Source organism: Pipistrellus kuhlii, unplaced genomic scaffold (genome assembly GCF_014108245.1).
Source record: "Pipistrellus kuhlii isolate mPipKuh1 unplaced genomic scaffold, mPipKuh1.p scaffold_m20_p_5, whole genome shotgun sequence".
Classification (NCBI taxonomy): domain Eukaryota; kingdom Metazoa; phylum Chordata; class Mammalia; order Chiroptera; family Vespertilionidae; genus Pipistrellus; species Pipistrellus kuhlii.
Window position 1 is genome coordinate 65,608,493 of NW_023425551.1, and position 26,320 is coordinate 65,634,812.

At 42.1% G+C, this 26,320-nt stretch overlaps 1 protein-coding gene across 5 annotated transcripts in view; it reads right to left on the reverse strand.

The window, feature by feature from the left end:
- LRRC1 (leucine rich repeat containing 1) overlaps positions 1-26,320 on the reverse strand; it is a 127,074-nt gene that overhangs the window by 55,107 nt on the left and 45,647 nt on the right. For all 5 annotated transcript variants that reach the window (XM_036415411.1, XM_036415412.2, XM_036415413.2 and 2 more), the window contains exon 2: positions 25,049-25,166. In XM_036415411.1, coding sequence (XP_036271304.1) covers positions 25,049-25,166 — 118 coding nt within the window. The remainder of the gene's footprint in view (positions 1-25,048; positions 25,167-26,320) is intronic.

A 26,320-nucleotide genomic window follows, 5' to 3' on the forward strand; every position in this document is an offset into this window, starting at 1 on the left:
GCCACTTCCAGAGGCTGCTCTTCTTCCACAGGAGACAAAGCTGAGCCACCTGGTTGTGGCTGAGACCTCAGGCATGGTGCATCTAAGGGCAGTCCTCCATTTTGCCTCCAATAAATCTTGCCACTATATATCAAATCCTCCTATTCATGTATCCTTGAAATGCATTTCCTGTGATATCATGGAAGAATCCTATTTCCTTTGGCAACACATTGAGAGTACCGTGAAATGCTAAGAACACAAGTCCTTCATTTCTTTTATTTTTCAACTGCAGTTTACATTATTATTATTCTGTATTAGTTTCATGTGTACAGCATAATGGTTAGGCATGCTTATATCAGGGCAACCACTCTGTAGTTTACATGACTATCTAAGTCTTATATATTTTTGTGACTATTCTGTAAGATTATCTAATTCCTTTTGATAGCACTGGAAATCGACAGTTAAAAATAATAAGAAATGCTTAAAGAAAACAAACTAGTTATCTATCTTTGTGTAAAGATGCAAACAATAACATTTTAAACCTCAAGACATATGATATGGACAGTTTAGTAACTTGAGATTTTATTATTAAAAATAAGGCAAGATCTATGTAAATGACCATCTGCACTTACTGCGTCAGCACCAGTAACCCCACAGCGAGGTGCCTGTGCTAGCTTAACTAGCTCAAGGTGCTAACAAGGTCAGGGTCCTGGATGCAGTCCAGATGTAGACCGTTTCTTTCCTCTTGTTTCAAAATCGCTGCACTCAGAGGAGCTTCGCCTAAAACCTTCTGCTCGAAAAACATTCAACAGCTGATGAGCATGTACGAAGGTCTCAGGCATGATTCCAAGCACTTTGCACATATTAACTCATGTAAATCTTCACAACTCTAAGAATGTTAGCATTCCCGTTTCTATTCTCTGAATGAAGAACTGAGGCACCAAACTGCCAGGCCCTAGCAGAGTTTACACAGCTACTAGGTGGGAGGGCCAGGATCTGAACCTAGCTAGGCCTTCTCACCCCAGTGAGAAGAGTTGTCTCTTAAAAAGAATGAGTGAGGTCAAGAGAAACCACAAAAGTCAACCCAAGTGCCAACTGCTACAAGTGCACTGTGAACGCCAAGGATAATGTGCCTCCATCCTCAGCTTGGTGGAAGGGAGCCAAGGGGGAAGTTCACCAGCCAACTGACCTCTGACAGCAGATCTGAGCTTGTCCTTTACCTAAGTTTTCTCATTAAGCAAAGCCAAATTAATAATTTGTTTTCAAGATAACACAATACAAATATCAGAGTAACAAAAGAAACTTTAAATTTTATTCTGTGGTGTGGCTAACCTTTACCAACTTTTGATTATACCTTACTATTGAAATTAGGTATACTATTTAAGTACATGATAGTGAAACATTTCTTGCTTAATGTAGCTCCTACAAGAGGAGAGAAAAAATTAAATTAGCACTACCAACAAAAAGGCAATACAATGTCCTAAAGTTTCCATTAAATCTTCCCTGAATCCCCTCAAATCAATTAGGCCTTCCATAGTGCCCAATACTTCTTCTTTGAAGCATTTTGCTCAAAGTATATAAAATTTACTCAATACCATGCTTCCCCACCAGATGTATTCTCCACTAGCTCAGGGATCAGATCTATACTGTCCCCCTATGTACCCAGTATGTAGCACAGTGCAAGCCCGTAGCAGAAGTTCAGCAATATTTACACAGCTCTGGGCCTGGAATCATAAAACAGATTCCAGAGCCAGAATCCTCACCTAACTGAGATTTCAACCGCTTTAGGCCTCCATCTGCTCATAAAAGGGGTGTTTGGGTTCTCTGCCTCATCTACTATTGGGGTACTAATAGGGCTATTGAGATACGTAAAATAAGATAACATGCATGGTAACTTGGTAAAGGGCACAGATGAAAAGGACTAAAAGAGGGAGAGGAAAGCAAACCTCCTCAATTGGTATCGATTGTTTTTGTTGAGTGTGGGTCACTTTTTATATCAACACTAGAGGTCTGGTGCACGAAATTCATGCATGCAGGCGGGGGTGGAGGGGAGAGGAGACCCTCAGCCCAGCCTGCACCGTCTCACAGTCTGGGAGGCCTCATGGGTTGTCTGATTGACAGCTTAGGCCCCGGGGAGCAGATGTAAGCCGGCAATCGGACATCCTTAGCACTGCCGCTGCGTCCACCAGCTGTGAGCCTGGCTTCTGGCTGAGTGGCACTCCCCCTGTGGGAGCACACTGACCACCAGAGGTCAGCTCCTGTATTGAGCATCTGCCCCCTGGTGGTCAGTGTGCATCAGAGCGGTGGGTCATTCCACCATTTGGTCGATATGCATATTAGCCTTTTATTATATAGGAGGAGATGGAGTTTGGGGCCCTTCTCTCATCTCCAACATACACTCAGACCAGAGGGAAAATATAATCAAGAATTCTGTCAATGAAGAAAAGAACTGGGTCTTTAAGTAAGTCTCTTGTTACTAGTACCCAATCTTAGACAAAGAAATGTGTAACTGCATGAACAATCAAGAATTTGAGGTCACTACCACATCACTGATGCTAAACCAAATCAAAGACACACACAAAAAATATAGCTTAAACAAACAATACCAACACAAAGAAACAGTGCCAACATCCCATGAACTTTCCAGCAGAGATCCAGGGGCAGAGATGACTCTGACAGAAAGGAATGCAGCAATTCACAAATGTGCACACTGAGATTCAAAATGCCATTCTAAGACTTGTTCAAGATAGACAATTTCCCAATTAGAGTTTAATTATATTTGCATTTCTGGTCCATTAAGAGAAAATGTTTACGACGTGACCTACAAGTAAGCCCATTGGGTTTTCCTTCTCATGGAAACTATCAACATTTATATTGAGAAACCCCCATATTTAACAATATGAAAATGCTGTGGATAGTGCAAGAGCAAAATACAAGATTATAAAGAATTGAATCTTCTTTCCCCAACTGTCCCCTCTTATTAGATCACACACACACACACACACACACACACACACACACACGCACAATATCTTTCCTCTTTCAACCATACAGATACTCTGTACTTTTTATCACAATATTTCTACTTTAGAGGAATATTTGAAATTGCTATCTGACTGCCTGTTGCTCTCGGAGAAGCCTCTTTTGAAATTGGTCACTTGACAGTTGCCACTGCTTCCTTGCCTTAGGCACTGAGAGAATAGCAAGGAAAAGACTCAAGTTCAGGAAAGGTGACAGGAATGGCTCTAAAAAGAGGAAGCACTCCCCTCCAAGCCCTGCATAACCCTTGACTACGTGGCTCCACGTAGGAAGACCTGGCATTTTTGAGGGCCTGGTATGTATCAGGTATTGTGACTGGCATTTTTCAGGCCTCTCTAACCCTTAACACAAATACGGAATAAATAGTAGTTGTCCTACTAACAGATGCAGAAACATGCTCAGAATCATTATCTACATTCTCCATGGTCACTCTACTAACATGTGGAAGAGCAGATCTTTGAAATCCCAGTTCCTGCACCTCAGGCGGAGAAGACTGGGAGGGAACTGTTGAGGATCTGGAGTCAGATTTGCTCAGCTCCAACTGTACTGGGAGAATAAGAAAAGCAAGAGGACATGCATGGGTAAGATAGAGGAGGTAGAGACACAGGTATGAGGTTCTGAGAAACACAGAATTGGGTACAGGCACAGTCTGAAGGGACAGTTAAGCAAGTGACTCCTCTGTTATGGAGACAGGGGGGCCCACCAGGCAGAGGGAAAGAGAACTGAAGGAGCAGAGACAAGACGACAAGGGAGCAAAGCAACCCACAGGCAAGGAAGATGTGGACTTCACTACCCACTGTCCTCTTCTCGAGGACATGAACAGAGCCTCATGAGGGGAAGCCAAACCACCAAAGGTTCAGAGCCAGTGGATAAAGGGGAGGGGAGAGAAAATAGTAGCTGCCAAATTCTAGTCTAAGAGTCAGTGTTCATGGTTGGCAAGACGAGGAGAATGGAAAGAAGGTGGTACTATTTCCTGACCATGAAGCCCAATTTATTTATTTAAAAGAACTGTTGTTTAATCAGAATATATCCTTTGTCTTTTACTAAATGACAGTGATAGTCTTTCTTATCAAAATAAAGAGTTAGCAATCCTGTGTCACAATCCCAGTTTTTAAAAATTATGCTGCTCCATTAAATCTATTAAAAGCCTGAGAACGTGGGGCTGACAATTAGGGGGAAAGAAGAGGGGGTTTCTAGCTGGAGGAGAATAAGGCCATTGTGTTTGGGTTTGATGTGTTTGGAATATCTGCAGAGTCAGCAGAGAGGCGGTGAGAAGTGGGGTGGAGGAAAGCTAGGAAACTCATTCCCATTTTTGCTCAGAAATGAACAAGGAGGGCAGCACATGGTGTGAGAGCAGGCTCTTGGGATGAGAGGCAAACAGCAAAATCTCCTGGTTTTAAGAAGGAAGTGAGTGGCTACAATATGAAGCATTCCCAGCAAATAAATAAATAAATAAATAAATAAATAAATAAATAAATAAATAAATTTAAATGAACACTGCATCTATTAGGCAGTGCTGCAGGGAGGTTGGGAGGGTCACACTGGCATGGAATGTAGGATCCCATTATGTATAAAAACCATGAAGAGAGACCTGGCCAAAGACAGAATCCAAAGGCCACAAGAGGTAAACAACTAGCAGGGAACAGAACAAGCATGCAGAAGAGATGCTGACAGACTGTAGTAAAACACTGAATGTTTGACTTTGGGCATACTCAGTACATCAGACTGCTTCATTTAGAATGACTTACTACTCGGGTAAAATAAGGTCCTTGTGTGCCAAACAGGCTGACTGATTAAGACAGTTTGAATGTTACACTGCTGTTTTCCCGACTCAATCCTGCTTAAAAATATCTGGGATTGTCAAACAAGGCTAAATATGAATGTGTGTTCCAAGTCTGCATTTGCTGCCACAGCTGTTCCTCTGGGCGTGCAGAGGGAGAAAAATAGCTACTATGGAGACTTTTCTCAAAGGCATCATCCCATTTAACATATTATTCCAACCACCACAGACCCACCCAGGGGGCAGCCAGCCCTGTAGACAAAGGCATAATTCCTGCCCCAGAAGCCTTTCTCGTGTTTGTGAAGGGAAGGTGGGCTCAGACACAATGCAGCGCAGGAAGGCTGACCTGGGTCCCTCTGCCGGGTGCAGGATGGGAGACGGCACAGAGGGGCCCTTTGTCAGTTTTATTTTAGTCTTGGCACTTGTGCTTGCAAAGAGCTTTTCCAGTTCAGAAGGTTTTCACCTAATCCAGCCACAATTACCAAAATAACCTTGACGCCTCAGTTTTTCCTCCCCAGCAGAGTTGGCTAAATATACACCAGTATGTCTGGAGGTACAAGACCCTGATTGCAAAAAATAAAATAAAAAACTACAGAATATTGAATGTTATGTTCCATGTTGAATAATATAAAAGAAGGAAGAAAAATGTGAACAAACTATAAAGACATCTTTTTACCTACCCTTCTCCCCAAACAAAATATATATGATTTTGGATAATGTCTACCTAACACTCAAGATAACAGCAACTGGTAAATACCAGAAACTAAAACACAATATAGTGAATTCATCAACTACTTCATTCAGTCAGAATTACAGCTCATTTTAATTATGCCCATATAATATGGACAAAATTACAACTACTGCTATTTATGCATCAAAATCTTCTAGGAAAATGAAGTCTTCCAATGGGGGAGTACTTTGATCTGAACTTAAGTCTTCAGGTCTCCTCCAACTCTCCCCCACCTCCGATGAACCACAAGAATCTTTTCCTCCTCTGAACTGCAAACCAGCCCCTGTGGTCAGGCCAATTCCTTCGCACAAATTCTATGGGCCTGATTCTATGCTGCTCAATGCTACCTTTTTAAGTATAGCTTATCTTTCCAAACAGAATCTGTGATTCTTGTCAGCTGGGATAAACATCCTACTAAACTTGGGTGTTCGCCTCACACTCCCACACCATGCACAGTGTTTATGGACTAACAGACTCAACCGCAGGACAGAATGAGTCATTCAGATTCCTAAAAACACTCTCTGGGCAAAGCACGGAACAGATGAGAGGCCGGAAGTGAATACAGTTCTCCACAAGTGCAGGGAGTAGCCATCTGGCCCAGATAAACTGGCCAGAACACTGGTCTCAACAGTTCTCATCAGCTTTTGCCAAAGCACATCCTTAACCCAGGCCCAATAAAACCATTAAGCATCCCAGAGGCTGGGATTCTCAAATTTCAGAGCACCGAGGAATCACCTAGTGCACTTACTTGATGGGAGGGCCGGCCCCACTCCTAGCAACTGATTCCCCAGGCTTAGGGTCCAGAGAAGGCATCTGCATTTGAACCCAGCAATCCTGGGAGTTTCCATAAAGGGGGTCTTAAGGCTGCCTCTGTGAAACACTGACATGCTTAACTTAATTGTCCCTCATATCTGACTGCACATCAGATCAACTGGGTCCCTCATCACCTGAGACTCCAAGAAACTGGCTTGGGGCAAGATTTGGAAGTATTAAAAAAAAAAAAAAAAAAACTGCCGCAGGCGAATGATGTGCAACCAACGGTGGGCGGCTACGGCCACTTTAGTGGACCTGACTCTCATCCACATTTTGCCTCCACAATGAAGCTGTTTCTGCTCTCAGACTGAAGCACAGCCAACACTTAACAGCCCGTGTGCTGAGGGCTTTGTGAGAAGGCCTCCCATGGCAGGCAGAGTACACAGCACAACAGGGAAAGCTGTTTTGTTCTTTAAAGATGATGAAAGTACTGTAGTGGTGGGAAGCAGGAAAAAGATGGAAACTGGGACTGTTTAAATTTAACTTACTGCCTTAACTTAACTTTCCCCATTTAAAAAAAAAAAAAATCAATGTTTTAAGAAATCCCTCTACCTATAACACAAGTACACTTTTTCAAAAGTAACCCTTAAAAAACAGTTTAAACTAGAAAGCAACATGCAAAAGGTATTCTAAAAAGACCTCAGAAACATGTTTGTATTATTCAAAAAAATACTGTAGAAAAAGAGCTTAAGTGCTTAAAAATTGTAAATTGTCCCCTGACAGATGAAAAGGTATGACATTTATAATGCATTTAACATCTTAAAAAGAAACACAACAGAACTTATACATTAAAATGGTATTATCCCCTGAAAGTATTCATCATATGAACCATGCACATATATTCTTCTAGTGTTGCCACTGGATGAATGTTTTGGAGTTCTCTCTTAGAATTATAATGAGTATTTCTCCTAACTCAATGTTTCGAGAAAATCTTACATAACAAACACCATCTTTATTCAATTGTAAAAACTTAAACACTGGGAAGCAGTATAAAATACACCCTGTGTTTCAGCTGAATCTCACTCTGAGAATGATATACTATGGCAACTTTGGTTCTATTTCCATATCCTAAAACTATCCTCACAGTACCCACCCCTAACCCAGTTTAGGGCAAAAAAAAGAGAGAGAGGAGGTGAAATGTCTGCTTTTGCTGTGGGATGACCCAGGTTATTATAATAGACTAGAGGCCCGATGCACGGAATTTGTGCAAGAGTAAGTCTTCCGAGCCCGGGCTGACTTGGCCCTCGCCACCTGGGCTGCCCCACGGCCCCACCCACTGGTCGTTCTAGAAGGTCGTTCCATTGTCTGGTCTAATTAGCATATTAGCTCTTTATTATATAAGATGCTTGAATTCTGAACTGAGCAAAATCATTTCTGTACTTAAGCCATTACTCCATGGATTCAGCTCATGATGAGAAAGGCCAAACTATAAAGACATCTTTTGGCCTGAGTGCTGTTTAGGAATCTTGACCCCTTCCGGAGCTGTTTAGGTTCTGTGAGATTCTGCTCCTAGCTCCAGTTCCAACAGATATGAGTTTTCCTGGAGATAAAAATGCATCCTCCAGGGATCTGGTCTTCACATTTTGGGTAGTCCTTTGGTAAGGTGGAAATGAGCAATTTTAACAAGAATTCTAATATGCATGGTCCCAGAGCCCACCTAGAGAAACACTGTCCCAAACACATGCAGAAAGATCATAATCCAACATCTAAATTTCTAAGTAGAAAAAAACTCTCGCTCTCATCTACTCTAAAGCCCCTTTGTCTGGGGTCTGATGTTTAGCAGGGCATTCTGATTTACTGAACTTTGACATCTTTTTCTCCATCTTCCCTTTTAAACCCACAAATACGATTTTGCCCACATGGTTTGAAGGTCGCTGGGAGCAGACTGTAGCTTGGAAAGGATTCTTCCTTCTGCTATACTTGTGATAATATCCCAGAGCCTAGCATTTAGAGAACACACAGGAAAAGCTTCTAGGCTATTTTAAACTTAATGTAGATGCCCCAAGGTGCTTCTTTTAAAAGCTTAAAATGCAATATAAATATTACATCTTATAATTCCGTGGAAGTGCTAGGCCGGTCATCTCTGATTTGTTCTCCACCTGTCATCTACCAGTTGCTGAATTAACTTCATTCACATAATTAAGGAAATCTGCACCTCTAGGCTGGACAAAGGGGCTGCAGACCCCATACCTAGTCACACAGTGCCCTCCATAAAATAAGCACTCACACAAATAAAAAAGCTACAAAAAGGGGTGCTCTCCTCTTGTATCCAGTTTCTCTTTGAAGATACAATGGAAGGGGTGGAAGTAACAGTCCCAATGGCAAAGCCTGAGAGATCACGCTGTTCATTCATTTGTTCATTTATCCAATTATTTAAACTAATATTTAATGGACCTTGACTATTTGTCAGTTTATGGGGCTGAAGGTAAGAAGACGAATGTGAGTAAAAAGGGCACAGTGCTTGTCTGTTATGATCTAATCTTATAATTCAGGAGGAGAGGTGTCATTAAAGCATTGGGATTTTTAATATCAATTTAATGTTAATATCAATTTATATTTAATATTAATGTGCATTTAAAATATTATTTAGTATTTATTTATATTTACTATATTTAATGCTTTATTAATATTATTTGTTATTAATAAGAGCTATCTGTGATACCCAACACTGAACACACCCCCCAGGGTAGGGAGAGTCTGCGAGTGGGAAGGGCAGATTGTTGACTTTTCCTTTACTTACCTCCACTAACCTTTTGAAAATGACCATATACTGCTTTTACAAATTTTTAAAAGATCTCAAGGTGAAATAAACTTGGAAACAAAATGAGTAAAACACAATTCTTAAAGGGTCTGGGAGGAAGGAACATTATCTGTCTGTGGTTCTTAACCTGGAGTAAGCAGGCCCAGGAGTCCACTCTGGTCCCAACCACAGGTAATGCCCAGACTCCAGAAAAAAAATACTGAGGACTAATTACTCCCACTTTTTGCCTTCTGGGTCTCCCTCACTTTGGCAGCGGCAATGCCTGCATGGCTCATTTCCAGAGCAGACAGTGATCAAACACATACACACTATGACTGGAGAGTTATGAAATTCCTCCATTAATTATACATCACAGTTAGCTGTCCAAGACATACCCCACCATGGTAATTGCTCACATCCCATAGAACTGGCAGACGCAACAGGAAACGGTGACTGCTGTTGTTTCCACCAGGAAATGGTGATTGCTGGTGTTTTTCAAGCCGTCCTCTGATCTCTCAAAGAGAGTCAAGGAAAAGCATTAAAAAAAAAAAAAGAAAGCATGGTGTGTGTGAACCACTTCTGACATCGCCTTTGCTGTCACAGATGACCTCTCAGATGTCAAACAAATCCGATGGAAACTTTTCCGTCCACACTTACTGACCGTTCTGCACATTTCACACGGCAGCCTTCCTGGATGTGCTTCTCTGCCCCGGGTTCCAGAGTTAAGCTCTTGTGATTCTTCTGTTTCTCTGCCCGTTCCTTCCCAGTCTCTCCCAAGTTTCTTTTCAGCGGTGCTTTGATGCTGCTACTCCCCAAGGTCCTGCCTTTCTACATCCATGATATCTCCAGCCACTAACCAGAATGCTTTAGCGCTAGAGCCCACGGGATCCTTTTTGATGTTTAACCTGATGACACTGCTCAGCCATTCTCTTGCTGGCCCTTTTCTGCAATACCAGTCAACACTGCTGACACATCCTCCTGCTGGTCCTCCTCAGAATCTTGCAAGGGCTCCCTTTCTCTGTTCTTCCTTAAATCATAGTATTCTGAGGGCTCATCCACCTGCCCTTCCAATCCCATAGCCTCTCCATCTGCCTCATTCACACCCATAGTTTCCACCATCACCCACACAAGGATGACTCCCAACACTACCCCCTGCTAAATTCTCCCCTGAGCCTCAGTCCCTTACTGGTATATTGGGCTGTCTACTAAACCTCTCCATTTGCACATCCCAAAGGCATCTCGCCCTCCACATGCCCACAAAGAGATTCATCTTGCCCCTCAGACCTGATGTTTTCCTCAGTGTCTGTTTCTCTCCTCTGGTGGGAGTGATGGTTTATCCCAAACCCAGGCCTTTCACTCCCCCTCCCTCCACATCCAGCAAGCTTCCCACTTGTCACCCTCACGCCTGATCCAGCACCTCCCTTTTCCTGCTTTCCTCTGTAGTCCTTCCACTTCCTGTGGATGCCTGGGCTCCTGCATCCTGCCCTCAATCAACTCCAGGTCCCTGCTATTGCCAGGGTGATATGGAGCCATTCACTCCCCTGCTAGAACCCCTTTCCCAACTCCCCACAGCTTTCAATAAAACATTCCTTAGCAGAGCAACCAGCCCTTCATGGTCTCACTGCCCTCCACCTCTCTAGCTTCATCTCCTGCCTGTACTCCAGTAATATCTTGTATTCTCCAAATTCACCATGCTATTTCAGACCTTTAGACATACATGCATGTTACTTCATCTGCCCAGAAATGTCCTTCCCACGAGTCTTTTTTTACTTGCTACATGTTCCTCATCTTTTCCAGGAAGCCTTCTTCAGACTCCTCCTTTTCCCAGGAATGATCCAGACACACCACCCTCTGCTTCCTCCAGGTATTCCTCTGAGACAGGACTTCCCACCCTGCCATGCCATCACAGATGGAGTTAGTCCTTTCACCTTTGATCCCAAAGAGCCTTTCACCCTCAAGAGCCATCACTAAACTGACTTGCTATCTCAGGCTCCTAGCACAGAAATTAAATACCTGGTGCTGGTTAAATACTCAAGAAATGGATACAACTCATCCTAAAATTCTGCCCCTGCTCCTATGTCCCTATCTCGGTGAAACATGCATTCTAGCCAAGACTTCACTAGTGCATTGCTGTACTTTTCATAATGAAATATGCTGCCTTCATTTAGAATATTGCTTGGAGTTTATCTCTTAGCATCTGGATCCCTAAAAAAGGCCAGAACAGTTGCTAGCACAGCAAAGAGGGATTTTGGAGATAAGAATAAATTCAACTGTCGGTAGGAAAGGGCTCATCTGAAGACTACAGCATGTACTCAGGAAATGCCAGAGACCTACAAGGAGATCTCTTTGCCATGCTCCAACTGGTCACAGCTAAAGGCTGACCACTCCATGCCAAAAGCCAAGGGTAGCAGCCTTGATATAGAGCAAATGCAGTAATTCCCTTCTGTCTCTAATTACCAATGTGCAAAGCCCCTGGAGAGAGTGAAGACCTAAAAAAAAGTGTGTGCTGGGAGGAGGGGGGAGCACGGGGCAAGTAGGCACTTACTGAAACAAAGGTGCTCCCTGTGATTGAGAGAAAGCACATTCCCAGGGCGTCTGACTTGACCTATGGCTAACTTCAAAGTGTCTAGGCCCTTGCTATGCTGTGTCCCCATCAGTTCCTAGTCAGTTAGACAGGCAGTGATGCACTCATCAATGACCACTTAGGTGAAGAAGTGAGGAGCACCAATGACTCAGTTCCCGTAGGTGCTTGCTGCCTTGACTTAGTCTAGGCCTCTGCTGAGAGGTCTGAGTCCCCGCAGCCCCTCTGGCATTACTCGCCACCCTCTGCCCCCTTCTGGGCTGCCTTTAGCTGTGGACATGTGTGAGGATGTTGGCACTTGGTCCTCCCATTTTTGTCTAATTTGCTCAGACCCACTTGTTCATCTTGACCCACCATTCATTAGCCTTTCTGAATTGGGAAGCCTATTCTTTAACATTTTGCAACAAAGGTTGAATAACAAAGTTAAATACTTCAAGACACCAACTATTAATGTGTAGAGGTACTTTCACCAAGCACCTTTACAAACAAAACATATGTTACGTAAACAAAGATCTGACTGCTCCAGGGTGCCTTAAGAGCAGCTGAGCATTTACGCTTGGTCTGCTTCTGCCCACATTCTTTCCGAATGTTCCTCTGTAACTACATGGCCCAAAGGGTAATCGTGCCTCCCTAATTTATTTCAACACGAGAATCCTAAATCAGATAGAGACTTCTAAACTGCTTACTCTCTTTTTTTCACTCTGACTGGTTGACTTTTAACTTGGCACGTCCTTCTGGAAATTCCCCTATCTTGCCGGTTCCCTGAGTTATATGAATCCCACCTTTGAAACCTATTTGTGTTAGTCACAGATCAGTTCTTTTGTTCACCAGAAAGAGAAATATGTAATCACTGGTGATTAATCCACCTTTTTAAAAACATTTAACCATTTAACAACAGTAGTATGGGAAATTGTTAATAATCTGTGTTAAGTGAATAAAAGATAGAGATATTTTATTTACAAGTTTTCAATTTTGTGAATCGGGTTAACAAAACAGGAAAAAGATAAAATATACAAAACATTAATGATGATTATTTCTAGGTAGTAGGATATAAAATTCTTATGTTGGAGAGACAGAATTGTGCCTTTGAAGTCTAACAAACCTGAAATCAAAGACCAGCTCTACTACTCACTAGCCATACAACCAAGGGCAGAGTTTTTAACTTGAGACTAGATTTTCTCCAAGAAGACACAAAATACTCCTAGGAGATGGTTTAAGGATTCATTGAGATAATACACAGGAAGTAATTAGCCTCATAGGTGGTAGGCTAGAGTAAGCATTCAGTAAGTATTTTGATGATAAAGATGTATAATGATAAAAGATTTACATAGTTCTCTTGGTTTTTCATCAGTGTTTCTTTATGTTTCACTACTATTCATTTTCAACAATAAACGTGTGCTTTAAAAATGTAATTCACTTCGTCTACAGAAAAAGAAAAAAAAAGGAACTGTGCTAAATCATTGCTACTTGAGGTTACCAAGTAGTAAATAGTTCAAAGAGGGAAACTTTCCGGCTGCTCTAGACATAGCCTCGTGGTGAGATGAACCCTGGTGAGTTAATCAGCGGAGAGACATCAAGTTGCCAGGTCAGTGACAGTTTACTCAGAGAAGACAAGGCTGTGATAATGTGTGCCACACTAAGAAAATTCAAGTGACCAATGTGAATGCCAGTGGTACTGAACACTGATTCACCGTGTCAGCATGACACCAATCTTCAGCCTCCACATTGAGAACTGCCGCATCACAACACTTGAGATTATTCACACCCAGAGAAAAGAACATGGGATGCTCTTATCCATAAGCAAGTAGAGGTGACAGTAATGTCACTAAGGGTGACAGTCATGTCACTAGCCTCATTACTTTTCTTTCAAAGGTAAAACCCCAGTCTTAGTTTTTGGCTTTCCTTGCTCTACCTTTCCAGCAACTCACCAATCTTTTGCCAAAACAGCACAACAATGACCTTAGAAGTACTACATCAGAGCTTACTGAGAAAGCCCTATTATCTCTCAGTAGATGGTATGCCATTTCTGGCCATTAAAGATTTACAAAGCACCTCTCAGGATGGGCCACTTCCACAGATGGTTGAATTCCCTCACTATGAAGATCTCTATAGGTTTAAATGTCTGAGAATGCCTTTTCCCTGTTTTGATCTCCAAATTCACAGACTTCCTAGTCATAATATTTTCTCCATCCTTTCTCGAACATAGACCAAAACTATCAGTCCTATCACCTTCAATATGCTCCCCCCAGAATTAAAAGTGCCACTCTTCTTGTTTTCCTATTTCAGCTCCACCACTGTCTAGAATAGGGGTGTCGAACTCAATCAGAGAAGGGGCCAAAATCTAAAATCCAGCCTAAATCGCGGGCCAAATGGTTTACTGAACAGTCATAAACTGTCATTGTGATGGAAACGCAGTGGAGTGCAGTGATGACAGCGCGGTGCGGGCCACATTGCAAGGCCTGGCGGGACGGATTTGGCCCGCGGGTCTTGTGTTTGACACATGTGGTCTAGAAGTATGATTTGGGCTCAAATCACAACTTTTTCAAGCCTCAGTTTCCTCATTGGTCACCCTAAGGTGCTTCTATCCACCTCACAGGATTAGTACGTGGATTAGATAAAATGGCATACACAATGCCTGGTGTTATGCTACTCAGTATCTAGACATCACTTCAACTAGCTACCTACCCTCATCTGAATGGCTCTATCCTTCAAACCTACTTGTGGCCTCACCCCCACCGTATTCTTATTCTCATAGTGCTAGTTCAGATCTCCAAAATGAAAGGCGATTATAAGATTAATCACAGGAGCTATTCATTAAGTATAGACACTGTTCTAAGTACTTTACATGCACAGTCTCATTCAAGGGTTACTATGAAGTGGGTGCTATTCTAGTCTCCATTTTACAGACGGCACAGAGAGGTTAGGTAACTTGTCTGAGATGGCGAGTCCTGCCTTGAAAACCTTTAATGCTGCCATACTACCTAGAGTGAGTGCTTCAGCAGCCACTCCACAAACGTAAACTTTAATTTTCAAATCATACTTTAAACCAGATTCTAAAAGTTCCCCTCTAAAATCATGTATACTTACATCGGTTTTATGCTATTAGCAAATCAGTGTCCATCAATCATGTTAACCTATGTCTGGTTTATACTTTCGTTCAGATGTGGGAAGAAAGGCTACCCTGTCCTCTTTAGGCGTGCATCTACTTTTTCTCTGAATGTGTCACTCTTGGAAAGTTATTACAGTACAACAGAACCGTGTGTGTGTGTGCGTGTGTGTGTGTGTGTGTGTGTGAGAGAGAGAGAGAGAGAGAGAGAGAGAGAGAGAGAGAGAGAGAGAGGGAAGGAGGGAGGGAGGAGGAGGAGGGACAGAGGGAGGAAGGGGAGGGAGGGAGAGAGGGAGGCAGGGAGGGAGGGGAGGGAGGGAGGGGGAGGGAGGGAGGGAGGGAGGCAGGGAGGGAGGGGAGGGAGGGAGGGGGAGGGAGGGAGGGAGGGAGGGGGAGGGAGGGAGGGAGGGAGGGAGGGAGGGAGGGAGGGAGGGAGAGAGAGATCAGTGACTTAAAGTCATACAAATCCAGCAATCAATTAAATGCTATGGCTAGTACCTTACCAACAGCCAGATTTCTCTTCTTCGTGTACAAATAGTTTACTGCATTTTTTAGGTACTTTCAATTAGGTTGGGGACATAAAACTGGCCAACAGAACATGGATGGAAATGATGTACACCACTTCTTGACATGGCCCTCAAAAATCATCTACACACAATCCCCCATTTTCTCTCCCCCTCCCACAAGGACCCTGGAGTTCACTATAGAATGAAGATGTGACATCAAAAGAAGGAAGACACCTAGATCTCTGACTGTGTACAGCAGAGCCTCTACCTTCCATCTCCACATTCCACACCCCTGCCACACACACAACACACACACACACACACACACACACACACACACACATACACACACACACACACACACACACACACACACACACACACTGTAAGTTAAGCAGAAATAAAGTTCCTTATTGTGTTGAGCCCTTCAGATTTTGGCTTTTTTTTTTTTTTTTTAATCAACAGGTAGTCTATCTCAACTAAAGCAAACAGCTTAGCAATTCATCTGGCAGAGCAGATCCTTTACAACACAGAGTAGTCAGCTGTACAAGAAAAAAATCCTATGACAACTTATAGAGTTTTAGTGCACATTGTCATGTATTGGGTGTTTCTTGATTTTTTTTTATGAATCTTAAAATATCAAGTGAATATCTATCAGACAAGCACTGAGATAGTGGAACTGTGTTAATTTATTACAAACATTTGAAAAGATTTTTCCAGTAATAATGACAGTTAAGGATTCCACTCATTAACTCCCTCCAAATTTGCAACTAAAGTGTGAGAATTTGTCTTAATATCTTTAACTGACTCTTAGAAAGAGAAGAAGGGAGAGGGAGAAAGAGAGAAACATCAATGTGAGAGTGAAACATTGGTTGACAGCCTCTTGCATGCCCCCTATCAGGGACTGAGCCCACAATACAGGAATGTGCCTTGACAGGAAACTGAACCAGCAACCTTTTGGTGCATGGGATTACACCCAACCAACTGTTCACAGCAGCTGAAATATGCGAATTTTTAGAGACTGCCTGATTTCAAACTCAAACCAAAAGTGCCCCCATTCCTCCTTCAAGCCTGTCTCACATCAGTTATAATTACCTCTCTGCATGCCTTGAGCACTTTATAAAACAATATAACAGGTGTTAATGTACAGTTCCTTACATCTGTTGTGCCTGTAGAATTAAGGAAGAAAAGAATTCAGCAATGAACCTTCCACAAATACAGTAATTGCTCAATAAATTCTGCTTAAATTAAAAAAAAATTAGTAATTCTAAAACACAGTGATAACTCTAAGCATTTTTTTTTAAGTCCAGGGTCCAAAGTTCTTTCAAACTAAATAAGAATACAGAATCTTGCCCTAACCGGTTTGGCTTAGTGAATAGAGCATCGGCCTGCGGAATGATGGGTCCCAGGTTCGATTCCGGTCAAGGGCAGGTACCTTGGTTGCGGGCACATACCCAGTGGGAGGTGTGCAGGAGGCAGCTGATCGATGTTTCTCTCTCATCTATGTTTCTCTCTATCCCTCTCCCTTCCTCTCTGTAAAAAAAAAAAAAAAAATCAATAAAATATTTTTTTTTAAAGAATTCAGACTCAGTTCATTATTAGCTTTGAGCAGATGTATTAGGTTGAGGATTTATTCAACACTTATAAAACAATCTTAAAAATCAAGCATTTCCATATATAACCCTCAAGTTGCACTTCTTAGTACTGCTCCTCACTTACTCTTTCCTCCTTGGCGCCTCCATCCCTTTCTAAGAGGTCTCTCTTCTAGCTTTACAAGCTCAGTACACTGTTTGCAGTCACAGCAGCAAGCTGCTGTCACCTTCCTGACAAAGAGATGCATCAGGCCCCAGCTGCCTGGAGGCTCAGCATCATTTGGCTCCAGCCAGATTTCCATGACAAAATAGGTGACCTCAAAATCAAAATGAAGCAATATGGCCTTCGTTCTCCATCATTTTCAGAAATGGAAACTGTCAAAGGATACCTACATGAATTGCCTAATTAAAAAGTAAGCAAAAACTGTCATATGTTGGGGTTTTGTTTTATTTCAGGAGAAGCCTGTGTGGTTATTTTTGCTTCTCTAATTCAGCCTATTTTGTGCAAATCCACCATTGTTTTGGAAAACTCAGCATCTAACACAGAGCACAGCATGTAAAGATGGATGAATGAATGAAGTAGGGAGGGAGGGGGGACGAAGATAAGAAGCTACTTAAAATAAACAAAGCATTCAGAGAACCTGGACTAACTGAAGAGCCTATTGACCTAAAAAATATATTCAGATGTGTTGTTCTCAAACTCAGAGGTTATCATCTCTATTACAAAACTGCTAATTTAAAAAAAAAAAAGGCAGAGAGAAATAAAAGTTATATAAACCTACAACTTATTCAGCACAGTCACAATTTTTCTAATAATTTAACCATATTAACATAATAAAAAATAACAATAGTTTACTCATATATTTTAATTGCCAGCTGAGGCAGATTTTTAGTAACATAACATTTTCAGTGTCCTGGTTTATTTTCCTAAGTTGGCATTAAATAACCTTTGGTTGTGTTTAAAAACAAATCCATTCTAAAAAGTGAAACTACTGGTCTGTAGATAAGCAAAATAATATACTACTAATTTGAAAGAGCTCCAAAAACATTTTGGTAATGGCATTGTTGTAAGAAATTCCCTTCTGCCCTGCCCAGTTTGGCTCAGTGGTTAGAGTGCCAGCCCACGGAGTGAAGGGTCTCACATTTGAAATCAGGTTGTTTGCAGGTTTGATTCCCGGCCCTGGTTTGGGTGTGTGCAGGACACAGCCAATCCATGTGTCTCTCTCACCTCAATGTTTCTCTCCCCACTCCTACCCCTCCCCCGCTTCTCCTTCTCTTCCACTATCTCTAAAAATCAATAGAAAAAATATCCTCAAGTGGGATTGCAGACTAGTGCAGCCTCTGTGGAAAGTAGTATGGCATTTCCTCAAAAAATTAAAAACAAAACTCCCATTTGACCCAGAAAAATATATCCCAAGAAATCAGAAACACCAATCAGAAAGCATATATGCACCCCTATGTTCAAAGCAGCTAAAATTTGGAAACAACCTAAGTGTCCATCAACAGATGAGTAGATTAAAAAGCTGCGGTACATCTACGCTGCTGTAAAAAAGAAAGAACTTTTATCATTTGCAACAGAATTGATTGACCTGGAGAGCATTATGCTAAGCAAAATAATCCAGTCAGAAAAAGATAAATATCACATGATCCACTCATGTGTGGAATATAATTAACAAAAACAGATGAGCAAAACAGATCCAGAGACATAGAAGCATTGAATAGACTGTCAAATCTCAGAGGGAAGGCAGTGGAGATGGGGGTAATAAGAGATCAACCAAAGGACTTCTATGAATGCACATAGTAGTAAGCATAGCCAATGGACACAAACCATAGAGGGGTGAGGGCCTGTGCTGGAGGTGGGAGCGGGCGGGGAGAGGTCAATGGGGGGAAATGGACACATATGTAATATTTTCAACAACAAAGAATTTAAAAATAAATAAATAGATAGATAGATAGATAATAAATAGTCTACTCCTATACTGTTTGTTATACTGGCCACCAGCCAAGTGGGGGTTTACCATGGATTTCAAAAACTTCCTATAAAAAAATTAAATACCTGTCATAATTTTTGTATTGATTGTACATTTGGGTAAACTGGGTCAAATAGAATACATCATTAAAATGGAAAAAAAAATACGCCATTAACAATTTGTAACATTAAATTGGGATGGATTTTTAGGTTTATTTTCTAAAATATCATTGATGTTTCTTTTAAAGTCTAAGAAAAGATAGGGAGAGATCTATCTGTAAAATTTATCCCAACATTTCCAGTTTCATAAGATTTCTATACATCGTCATATTTCAATAATGCTCTGTGGAAAAACTGTTTGTAGAATGGAAAGGTGATCAGAAAATATCACAAACCTGGTGGAGGGGGGAAGAAATGAGGAACCTTTGTAACAATATGAACAATAAAGATTGATTTAAAAAAAATAAAAATAAAAAAAGAATAAAAAAAAAATAAAATAAAAAAAGAAAATATCACAAAAGAGCACTCTCTTTCCTCCTCCAATTTAAGAATAATTAATATCATCTGGAACTAACATGAGAGTCAAAGGCAATATTTTTTCTATATCAACCCCGGTTCCTGACAAGAGAAGCTAAGGTTAAGAAGAGAAAGGGCTTGTGACAGGGCAGAAGCCCTATCTGCAAAGGCAAGAAAGCAAACTGGGTTGGAAACTGTCTAGCTCTCCAGCCACAAGGCAGAGTGGCACTGGGGGCTCTGCTTCACTGCATGTCTCCTGTAGCACCGCGACAGTCACTGCCTCACCCACCACAGTACTAGCCATGGGCAGTGTGCTGAACAGAGCACTGAACTTGAGCTTGAATCAGGCTTGACTGTGGCAAGTGTGAAGACTACATAGGTGAAAACTGGCTTCCGCCTCACGAATGGCATAGGTCTACTCAGGAATTTAAAAAATTAAAAAGCTAACTGTTCACAACCAAGTAGGAAGACTTCTACTGCACACTGGATTTGTTGCTTGCCAGAAAGAACTTTTTTTTTCAGGGCATACTCAGAAACGCCAGATGATGTTATACAAGGTCACTTGGGCAGGCTTCAAAATTGGCTTTAGGTTTCTTTCAACAACCCATAGCTACAGACCACAGACACTGATCAGCATCTCATGGGTGGACAGAAACCAATTAACCCAAGCCTTTAATCAAAGTCTAGCCTCCACACTTTGTGGGATGATGACTCTACTGGTAGACGGCTGTTTATCCTTGTCCTGGTACTAGGAATGATTTGTACTAAAATACCTTTCAGCTGCTTATTAATCCAAGTTTGCAAAGGAGCTAGCCAGCACGTGCAGACTGGCATGTTTCCTGAATGCAATAAACTCAAGGTCTCACTGACATGATATGCTACTTCAGTCAGTGCTTCCTTGACTTTGGCCATCACTGTTCACCTTCACCATGTTTGCCATACTGGTGGTATAGCATGTGTATTCTGTATCATTTACCTCATTCTTTTAAACCGACTTTTTAAAATTTGAATGAGATTTATTTTTAAAGGAAGCAAATTTTTTTAAATCACTAACATAAATAAGAGCTATCACCCGAAGATATTGAAGGTAAATGTAAAGTAAATGTAACAATAGCAGTATAGTAGTGTTATTAAATTTTACAGAAGGCAACCAAAAGGAATAATTTTAAAGAGTAACTTTCTCACCAAGTTTCTATGTTAGAAACTGCTGTTTTGCAGTACCACTTAAAGTCATCTCTAGCAGCACCAGTGGTGTATGCCTTACACTTTGGGAAAACTAAACTAAATGGATAATGATACAGTTACTGTGATGTCAGTCAAATTACAGCATAGACTATAAAATTCATATTACTAAGCCTTGGGGCAGGATTCATTATGCACCAAGAAAGTCTGCCCTAGATTCTTAAATAACAAGATAGTACCACAGGGTAATAATTCTTCTCACATACCCAGGATTATTATCCTCAAACAGCTAAGAATCAGTGAGCAGAGAAAGACCAAGTCCAGGCTTTAAGGCATGTGCATGTCACCACAGAAATCTGCTTTAGACCTTCATGCAAAACCTGATGCTTTTTTAGTCATTTTACAGCATATTCAGATACCAATTTCATCTACTCCATCCTTCCATGTTCAGAAGAAACAGTTTATTTTATTACATATAAATTTTAGCTATTTGCCTTAGTTAAAAAAAAAAAAAAAAAAAAGAATCCACCAAGTCAGGACTTGAGATGTTGGGCATGCTCCTTGCCTCTCCCTGGCTTGTAAGGATGCAGGCTTTGTCCCATTCCTTCCCAGACAAGACCCAGCACTGTGGGCAGGGCCTGTCCAAGATCTGGAGGTGGTGAGTGGCAGGACCCATGTTCCCACCAGAGTCCTCTCTGCAGAGCACATCCAGCCATTCTGGAGACAAAACTGTGCTCATTCCAAGCCTCTCTACTTTCACTTCAGAAAAAGTCCCCACAGACTATGTATAACCATAAGCCTCACCCTGTCTCCCAAAGCTCACTCTTCTCTCTTCTTAACAGAACACACAATTCCCTTGACTTTGTGCCTGAAATATCTGAAAACAAAGCCACAAAAGTCAGGGTTTGGAGGTCCTGGCAGCTCTTCTTGGCCTAGGAAATGAGCCTGTAAAAACTTCTCTCCTCCTCATTTACAGATTTTTTTTTTTTTGAAAGAAACACAAAACCTTTCTTTTCTCTGCCATTTGAGCAAGGGAACATCAGGAAAAATCCAATTTTGCTCCTAAAATCAAAGCCAATGTGAGCTTAAGACAGCTCTAGCATCTCACCCTTTAGCAGGAATATCCTGAAGGCTGCCCACATCCCCATGGGAAGGTGCAGGGTGCCAGGAGCTGGGTGAACTCGTGCTCGTGACCACACACGCAGCTGCTGGAGGAAGCTCAGTAGGGGACTCGTGGGTGATGGCATCTAAGAACTTGCTACTCAGTGTGCGCAGTGGACCAGCAGGGTCGGCATCCTCTGGGAGCTCTCGGCAAAGCAGAATCTCAGGCCCCACTCCCAACCTACTGCATCGGAATCTGCATTTTAACAACACTCTGTGGCTATTCACTGCATGCTCAAGTTTGACAAGCGCTGATCCCATGGACTTGAGTAGTCTGAGACCAGCATCGTGCCTTCCTCCTCCATGCTCAAGCAATGCTTAATTTCTCCATCAGGAATTAAGGAAGTCAATAAAGGCCCCACTTAATGGCAATGGCCAACCCTGGCAAAGGCCCTGCTACAACTCAGGGACTCAAAGGAACAACCTCTGATCATGGAGGGGGTTGCTCAACTGGTGCAAGAGAAGACAAGAGACTCATACAGGCCTCCAGGCCTGAGCCCCAAACCCTTACCAATGCCTGCACCCACACAAAGGAGGGGTTCTCACACTGACTCTCCGACTGCAGATTTTGTGACTTTTATTTACGTACTCAGTTGCCTAGGAAATTCACATTACCGTGATTTTTACCTGTAAACAAATGAGAAGAAAGCACACTGAGGTCTGCCTGACCTGGAAATGGCCAAAGTCCCATGTTCCTATTGGTTAGAATGAACGGTGACTCTGTTCTGCTCGGTCATCTCTGCAGCGTGTTCACAGCCTCACAGAAAGCCTGACCCCTGCCATCCTCTGGTGTGCTGCCCACTGCCCCCCGCACTCCAGGACACACCTTCACGCTGCGGAGCCAGAGAAGGTTCTGCCGGAGTGGACAGGGGCAGTTAAATCCCCCTCGGCATTTCTATAAAAGCCTGACCAATGAAGTAAAAGACTGCAGGATCCCTCACAAAACTACCTCAAAGGTGCGAAGGAAAGGCTGAAAGTGAGGACAGAGTGCAAAGAGGAGGAGAGAACACCTTTTTGTGTCCTGACACTGACTACGGTGAAAGCTTAGCTTCTTTTATCAACATGCTGGGAGGCATGAATGCACACAGAGGCAGATAGCCCTTCTTTCTCATACGAATGTTTGAAAATAAATAGCTGATGTGGGTGGGAACTGGTAAAAGTGGTGATCAAGAATGCTGACTTTCTACAGAGCATCCCGTCCATTAGAGTTATTAGCATAACTGGGGACTTTCAAGCTCTATGTTTTCTCTCCTCCAAATAATCAAAGGCAACATTTCTCCTTCTCAAGTATTTCTGGCTCCCTGCTTCTTTTCCTTTCTAATGCCAATTTCAAAATTGCTATTTTATTTCTTTGGATTATATGGCTTTGTGACAATTTTACAAAGTCACTGCTTCTTTGCAAATTTAATAGCCAGCCACCCTTTATAACTGAGATCATGCTAAGGCCAGGGAGAGCAGGTTGAGTTATGTATTCCTTAGATAAGCATGAGACAAGATAGCCTTAGAAGCAATTCTGGCCTCCAACACCGCTCCAACCATACACTCAGTGTAAGGGAAAGTGCTCATCAACCGTGTCTGTGCTGAGCTGAGGAACAGAGCCATGCTTGGCACTGCTTGACACCCGTCCCAGGGCAGCTAATCTTTAGGGTGAGGATGCCATCCCAGTGACCTATGATTGGCTTAAAAAGATGATCAGTTTGACAAATTCCTCACTGAGAAATCTGTCAAGCAGACACCACAACAGGCGCAGAAGCCAAAAAGTAGGTGGAGAAAGACCACAACAAACTGGTTGTGGAGAGGCCAGTTCCAGGAGAGCAGGTGAGCAGGGAGACAGAGCACCCACTGACAGAAGCAGACACACTAAGAGGCCAGGAAACCCTGAAGGCGAAGGTGATGTCTGATGCGAGCCCCATGCCAATGCTCTTGGATGTCAGCTCCATCCCCTCCTTTCCATCAAATCCCCTTTCGCTGAGCAGATCTGGGTCCCGTTGCAACTAAATAAACCACCATAAAACATGCCCCCACACTAAGTGTTTTCTTCACTTTTTCCAGTACTTCAAGGTAAGAAATAATTCTCGTGAAAAATAAAAGTAGATCCTATCTTAAGAAACATATGGCTTAACTTATAGACAGTTTCCAATTTATCGAATGTAATAGGGAACAGCAATTTAAAAGCTGTTAAAAGTAGGGGGGTTCAATCATTTTTGTTTCACCATGTTTTCAATCAAGTACTGATTATCATTGCTGCCCTATAACAATGACCCCAAAAAGTAGTGTATCTGGGCCTTGGAGTTGCTGTGGAAGACAGGAGACTAAAAGATCCAGACCTGATGTTCATTGAGAAGAAACGTAGAGAATTTTATAGAAAAACAAAACAGGTATGCAATAGGAGAGAAAAAGATTATCCTTTTTACAAACAACACAGAGTATGTTGGGGCCTATCCAGAGGAATTATACCAGAGCCCTTGCAAGAACTGAATCCCATCACTTAAGACAGGACCACTGGGATCTGCCGCTTTAACTGAGAGTAATTAACCAAATATGCAATAACAAGCAGGGTTACCAACCAACTTAGGGAGTGCTCTAAGGGCTATGAAACGCAAGGTTAAACCAGGGTCCCCATTTAAATATAACACAAACTCCAGTGGGCAGGCCCACCAGTGGCCTAATTAAGAATAAATTAAATTGGCAGAAGATGCCTGGACAGCAAGCAGGTCTGTTCGCTGCAGGAAGACAGATTCTGAGCCACTGGCCGAGAAGCCAGCCCCTCCCCAGGAAGTGTCCCCTCGCCTCAATAGCCCCTCGGTGCTGGACAGATCACCACACCACAGTCCTCAAATGTCACATTCAGGAAAATGAGGGAGCCTGATTACATGATTTCTCAGACAATACTCTAACTCTTGAGAAAGTTATCATTCAAAACCTGTATTATGGCCCAGTCAGTGTGGCTCAGTGGTTGAGCATCAACCCAGGAACCAAGAGGTGACTGATTAGATTCCTGTGAGCTCAATCCCCAATAGGGGGCATGCATGAGATGACCTATGATGTTTCCCTCTCATCGATGTTTCTACTTTTCTATCTCTCTTCCTTCCTCTCTCTCTAAAAATCAGTAAGAACATATTTTAAAAATAAATAAAAATTGTGCTATGAAAAGTTTTTTGGTAAATACTTTGTAAGTTAACTAAACTATTCAATAATGGCATTAATTTCATCTTAAAATTTATACATACCTTTCTCATAACCATCAGGTGAAGTTCCTCCAATAGCTTTTATCCACTTCTGCTTATTAACCCCCCCTCCTCCCACAACATCAGAATAGACAAATGGACAACTCAAGTGGAATCTTTTTCTTACCATTTCGGGACACATCAAGTTCCACTAGCTGCATGAAGTTTGCTATTTCTGGAGGGAGCCGCTGAATTTCATTATCACTAAGTCCAAGCTTTCGTAATTTGACTAGCTGGAAAAATTGCTGAAAAACAAAACAGTTTCACATAAGTCTCATATATATTTGCAACATAAACTTTTTGTCCAATACAAAATTTAAAGCAATATGTCTTTTAAAAATTAATGAGAATTATACCAATATCCATTTCTTGATTTTGATACTGTATTATAGTAATATAAAGATATTACCACAAAAGAGATTTCTGTTCTATTTTTTCAACTCCCTTATTAATCCACTAGAGGCCCAGTGCACAAAATTTGTGCATTCGAGGGGTAGGGGGAATCCTCAGCCCTGCCTGTGCCCTCTCATGGTCTGAGAGCCTTCAGGGGATGTCCGACTGATGACTTAGGCCCACTCCCCAGGACATCCTTGGAGCCGCTGTGCTTGCCAGCCATGAGCCTAGCTTCTGGTTGAGTGGCACTGACCACCAGAAGTCAACTCTTGCACTGAGTGGGATCGGGCCAAAACGTGCTCTTCGACATCCCCAAAGGGGTCCCAGATTGCAAGAGGAAACAGGCCAGGTCAAGTGACCCCCACCGGTGCTCTACTACCGGGCCGAGGAGGGATGCAGAAGTTTGGCCAGCTGGGGAGGGACTGCAGGAGGGCTCCAGGGCTTATCCAGCCTGTCTTGCTCAGTCTCGATCGGCCAGACCCCAGAGTTAAGCTAACCTACAGGTTGGAGTGTCAGCCCCCTGGTAGTCAGTGCACATCATAGCAAGCAGTTGGGCGGCCTTAGCATATCATTAGCATATTACGCTTTGATTGGTTGACCGGACGACCAGACGACCAGACACTTGGCATATTAGGCTTTTATTATATAGAATAATTAAAAGTTTTTAAAAATGAATAAGTAACTCAATGAGAATAATAAGTACTCCTTCAAGCTATCAGGTAGGTGGTCACTTATTTTCTATTTATGAAAGCTGATATTAAATCTGCAATATTAAATAAACATATGCAAAAATTAGAATAAAATATTTTGAAAGACATTTTTAAAAGGAATAACTTTTAAAAGTGTTCCCCTGGTTTCCAGTACCCACTTAGCACCATACATAGTTATTACAATATTGTTGATATATTCCCTATGCTGTACTTTACATCGCCATGACTCTTTTGTAACAACCCATCTGTGCTTCTCAATTCCTTCACCTTTTCTATCCAGTCCCCCAATCCTCTTT